This window comes from Cynara cardunculus (genome assembly GCF_001531365.2).
Source record: "Cynara cardunculus var. scolymus isolate 2C chromosome LG 5, CcrdV1, whole genome shotgun sequence".
NCBI classification, from domain to species: Eukaryota; Viridiplantae; Streptophyta; class Magnoliopsida; order Asterales; family Asteraceae; genus Cynara; species Cynara cardunculus.
Genome location: NC_037532.1, coordinates 36,800,357 through 36,805,629, shown reverse-complemented (window position 1 = coordinate 36,805,629; position 5,273 = coordinate 36,800,357). Strand labels below are relative to the sequence as shown.

Here is a 5,273-nt window from a genome sequence, read left to right as displayed (position 1 = left end):
AAATTTGATCAATGAATATAAATTGGTTTAACGAGTCACATAAAAAATCTTTGGTTTCACGTGAACCCAACCATATATATATAATTACGACTCTATCCTTGTATGCATGGATGCAAGACGTGTCATATTTTCCTAGTTTTTATGTTAATATGGAATCTTAAATTATAAAAAACATTACCGTAAAAATAAAATAATAGACAATAAAAGAGTCCGACATCTGTTGAAGGCCGACAAAAGTAGGTCTAAAGACCTTAAGTCATGGGCAAAAAGGTAATATTACCGAAAACATATGTAAATGTCTTTGGGACCATACCATTTCCCCATTAATTTAAAAAAAAAAACACTACTCCTACTTTCATGAATTTTTTGTTTTATGTTTTGAATTTATTATTCTTTTTACTTTTTATCTGTTTTTTGTAATCATAGATTTATGGGTATTCAGATCAGTTTATGAATGTCGACTCATTATTTGAGCGATCATGAATGGCCTGAAATCGTTACAGGTGAACCTTTGTCACAACAACAGCTTTGACAGTGCTCGGATTCAAACTCAGGGAAGATGAGATTGTCACGGTATCTTCTAAGACTTCACTAGTGTTACAATTTACCCATAAGCGTTTACCTGGAAAGTAAATGATAGTGTTAAAATTTACTGATAAGCGTTTACCGGGTAAGTGTTTGATAAACGGTTTCCCTAAGCCTTTTGAGGATTTTCCTAATGAGTCATCATTTTAAGGTTTACAAAGTCATTGTGAATTTTTCTAACTACTTTCCAAGATTATTGGGATTAGTTGAGGTGTGCATAAACTGACTCGAACACATGTTAAAAAATTGTTTAACATTTGTCGTATGTATGTGAAGATAAAGATTAGAAAATATGAATAAAAGGGTATTTTTGTCATTTATATTGTGTTGTATGAAATATTATTTTTAGATAAATTATCATAATTTAATTTTTCTTTTTTTATTCCTAAAAATATTTATAAAAAATGTTGTATGTATACTTATTTAGGTATTTTTCCTAAGTATAACCTTAATTTGACATGTTATTTTACAGTAACTGTCAACATAATATTGTGCAGGCGACGTGGCCGGCGACTAGCCAAAGTTACGTGAATCATATGTGATTTTACACATGATTATATTGAAAAATCACATGTAATTCGACCATTTTTTATTCTTTTACTTGGTTATTATTCTCGTATGAAACAGACTCAACATAAATATGTTGTATGTATACTTATTTAGGTATTTTTCCGAAATATAACCCATAAGCCGACCATTGAGTTCGGTCCCGCCAATTAAGCCTCCTTCCCCAGCCGAGCCCATGTGCCCTAATCGTTAAAAACATAGAAAAATACAACTAACGACCCTTCAATATTTTATTTTTTTGTTTAGGTACCCCCAATTTTTTGTCCTTATTAGATTGACCCACCCTATACCCCAAAGTCCAAACTTCAAATACTAGTATATAATTACCAACTCCACATCTTTCCATTTCATAAAAAACAACAGATCACAAGCTGAAGACGATAATGATGAAGTTCAGATCGATGAAATTGTCCAGAAGCTTCTCCAAATTACGTTGTGGCAGGGGCAACGACAAAAGCAGTAGCAACGACAACAGTGTTAGCTTCAAAAGATGTAATGCTACCATCGGTGGAGAAGTTAGATGGGAATTACGACCTGGTGGGATGCTTGTTCAAAAGAGAGAGATCGGGGATGAAAGCGTTGAAGAAGGGGTTTTGGTGGTGAGGGTTGCAACCGGTTCCCAGTGGCATGACATATCCATCCAAGCCACTTCTACTTTTGGTAATTTGTATATCACTAGCATCTGTCTTGGTTTTGCAGCCCATAACAATAAAATAAGTATATATGTATCGTCAGGTTTCATGGTGGCAATTATGAATGGGATGTCTGTCCAGGGAAATTGTCTTTTTCATGAATGCGAAATACTGTTGTTTTTTACAGGAGAGCTGAAGATGATATTGTCGATGGTTACTAACTTGGAGCCAAAAGAGCAAAGACTACTGTTCAAAGGGAAAGAGAGAGAAGACGACGAATATCTACACATGGTTGGTGTTAGAGACAAAGACAAAGTCCTGATGCTACAAGATCCGGCCACCAAGGAAAGGAAACTTGCCGCAAATGCAATGATAGCTCCCTGTCGTACAATTGTTGTATAAAATAAAGTACTGATGGCATACAGAATCAGCAAACCGTGTTCTCTTACTAACTCCAACAAAGGGTTTGTGTTATTTACATGCCGACTAGTCTTTCTTCTATCTCCTCTTCGATCAACCAGACTTTGATTAACCAGCAGTCTACTAGAGGCTCGTATCTTCTCTAGGTTTGAAGTTTTCAAACCAGAAGCAATGTACATATTTTATTCCATGATAATTGCATCATAAACTTTGGTTGCTTGAAGTTCCAAGCGCTGGTTTAGATATCTTTAATGTTTTTTTTAAGTATATAATATTTTTATACGGCAAATGCAACAAATAAATTCACATACCTTCCTCACCTTTGGTGAGATTTGAACCATTGACCTTCTAGGAGGCTAAAGACTACGATACCACTAGGCTAAAAGACTTTTGATTATGTTGATGAATGTTTCAATTTACTTTTCTGTCAATTAACTATAAAAAATATTTTTCCACTCTTCTTGAAAAAATAACAGTTATTTTTAGTGTATATCAGTTATATTAACTACACTTTTGAGAGATAAATAAGTCCAGAAGTGCATGCGCAGATCTAAAAATGATTCGGTAATAATTAATATTAATATCTTTATTTACGTAGATTTTCTCATAAGTTAACATGATTAATTAAATTATAACGTTCTATAATTTTTGTGATGGAACTTGAATCTCATTTATTTTTATTTTAACCAAATATGAATTTCAAATTCACGACATTTCAATTTTAAATCTCGACCATTTTGACAAATATCGTTAGATGAACGAAGGGTCGTTTATGACTTTTTCTTACAAATAAAGTACACAAATAAAATACTTGCAAATCTACGTATATAAAAAGTGGGAAAAAAACAAATAAAAGGCACTAATAAATGCTATAACGGATAAATTTTTGAAAACACGATGCCCTAATAAAAAGTATTTTGAAAGCATATTGTTGTAATAAGAAAAACTAAAAGTAGAATGCTATAATATTTATTTTATAAAAATAGGTTGCTATTTCATACATTTTACCCATTTATTACCCCTTTTAATTACATATCTCAATAATCATATATATTATAGTATTTAATAATATACAGTTATCCTTTTGCAATCATGTAGGTTACATTATTTACATTCAATTTTAATTTAATTAATGAAAATGATATCATCAAACAAAAGGACAACCAAAACCATTTAACATGTGATTTGGTGTATGAGTGACCACTTATTGCGGAAATCTGATTAAGAACTAAGAAAATGACATAAAGCAGTATAAGTTGATAGTGTTAAATGCAAATAATGTCAATCAACTTTTACTTAATTTGGTTCTGGTTGTGGCTTTTAACCTGACTTTTGTTTTTTTTTTCCTGGTGTTTATAAATTTATCTGGTTTCCCTTTCAAAAAAAGAAACTTCTACTTAATTTATACTTTTGCCACCAAAGTTTTCGCTATTTCGTGTATTATTTTTTTTACCAGAAGAAAGTTCAGTTGTAAACCTAATTTCTGTTATTAACTGAAAAACTACCGAAAGTGTCACACGTGTCTCTATTTATTATGAATCATGAATACGTGAATCTTTTTACAACATTAACGATTAATGATATATCAATCATAATGAATGGTGATGGATGTTACTGGCACATGACACACTCTCGTTGATCACCCGGTTCGTAACAAAAATCAGGTTGTCAACCAATATGCTCCTTAATGAAATTTTGATTTCAAAAACCGAATTAAAAATTATATAAAGATTAATTTTATTTACTATTACTAATATATTTATGATAAACATAACGCATTGTTTGGTAAATATAAGCTAACTTATAAGCTAAATTGTTTTTGAAGTACATGTTTGGATAGACATAAACTAACTTATAAACGAGTTTATTGAAAAGTTAGTTAGGAGTAGTTTATTAGGAGCTTTTAATCACTTTTTCTGATTATAATTGCTAATTAATATTAATTGTTATTAATTTTAATTTATTTATTAATTTTAATTTATTAGTTAATTTTATTTCAATTTATTAATTAATTTTAATTATTAATTAACGTTAGTTTCAAGTTATTAATTAATTTTAGTCGTAAATTATCCATATTGATTATTTAGAATTATTATTAGTTTTATTAATTATTTTATATTTTTGTTATTCAATATATTCAGTTGTAAAAAATATATATAATACTTTTGTAAATTACATACAATTTAAAATTATAACCACAAGGATGGTGCCTGATTGGTTTGAGCTTGACTTCAAAAGTCAAAATTACCAGGAGGTCTTAGGTTCAAATCCAAGGAGGAATAAAAATCTTCTTGTAGCCACGGAGGTTCAAATACGGTGACTCCGGGTTATCTGCAAAGCATGTGGTCGCACTGAGATTAATCGACTCGCATAACGGATTGGATATCCAGGTTAATCAAAAAAAATTATATATTTCTTTGTTTCATAAATAATAATAAAAATTATTTAATTTGATTACTTTTTCTAAAAAGTTATTAACAAACTAAGATATGTAAGAATGATAAACTTTATTTATATTTATATTTATATTTATATTTATATTATATATAATAGTTATTTAAAATCATCATTTAATGTAGATATTTTCTAAAATTTGTATTTAACTATTAATTTTTAAACATGTCATTTTTAATCATTTTACAGTTCTCAACTAGCTTAACAGCTAATTTTTTGTCAAACGTATTTTGTTCATTAATTAACTAACTTATCAACTATCAGTTAACTTATCAGATAATTTACCAAACTATAGCTTAAATATTTAATCGTAGAGATATAATAATTAAAAGATTTGGTGAGGTTTCACTAGACACCAAAATAAAGGGTTGGTCCCAATTTTGAGTAGTCCCAAGTTAAAGAGGTGATGATAAATCAGTGAAAGGTTCCTTTCTTTGCGCATGCCACCTTTTTAATGTCGCAAATCTACACAAAATGGGAAACTTCATCAAATTAATTTTATTTTTTAATTAAATTAAATTAAATTTTAGGCATAGTTGATGTAAAAGCTTATTATTTTTTAATTATATTTTATTAATATGAATTAAGTATTTTATATTGATTAAAAAATAAAAT

The 5,273-nt window shown here is 29.2% G+C and overlaps 1 protein-coding gene across 1 annotated transcript; it reads left to right on the top strand.

Annotated features, from left to right (window-relative positions):
• Positions 1-1,550: 1,550 nt before the first annotated feature.
• On the top strand, positions 1,551-2,390 carry LOC112513689 (BAG family molecular chaperone regulator 2-like). Its single transcript, XM_025120028.1, has 2 exons — positions 1,551-1,812; positions 1,972-2,390. Exons 1-2 carry the CDS (start codon positions 1,554-1,556, stop codon positions 2,184-2,186), a joined length of 474 nt encoding a protein of 157 aa, XP_024975796.1. The 5' UTR covers positions 1,551-1,553; the 3' UTR covers positions 2,187-2,390.
• The last annotated feature ends 2,883 nt before the right edge of the window (positions 2,391-5,273 follow it).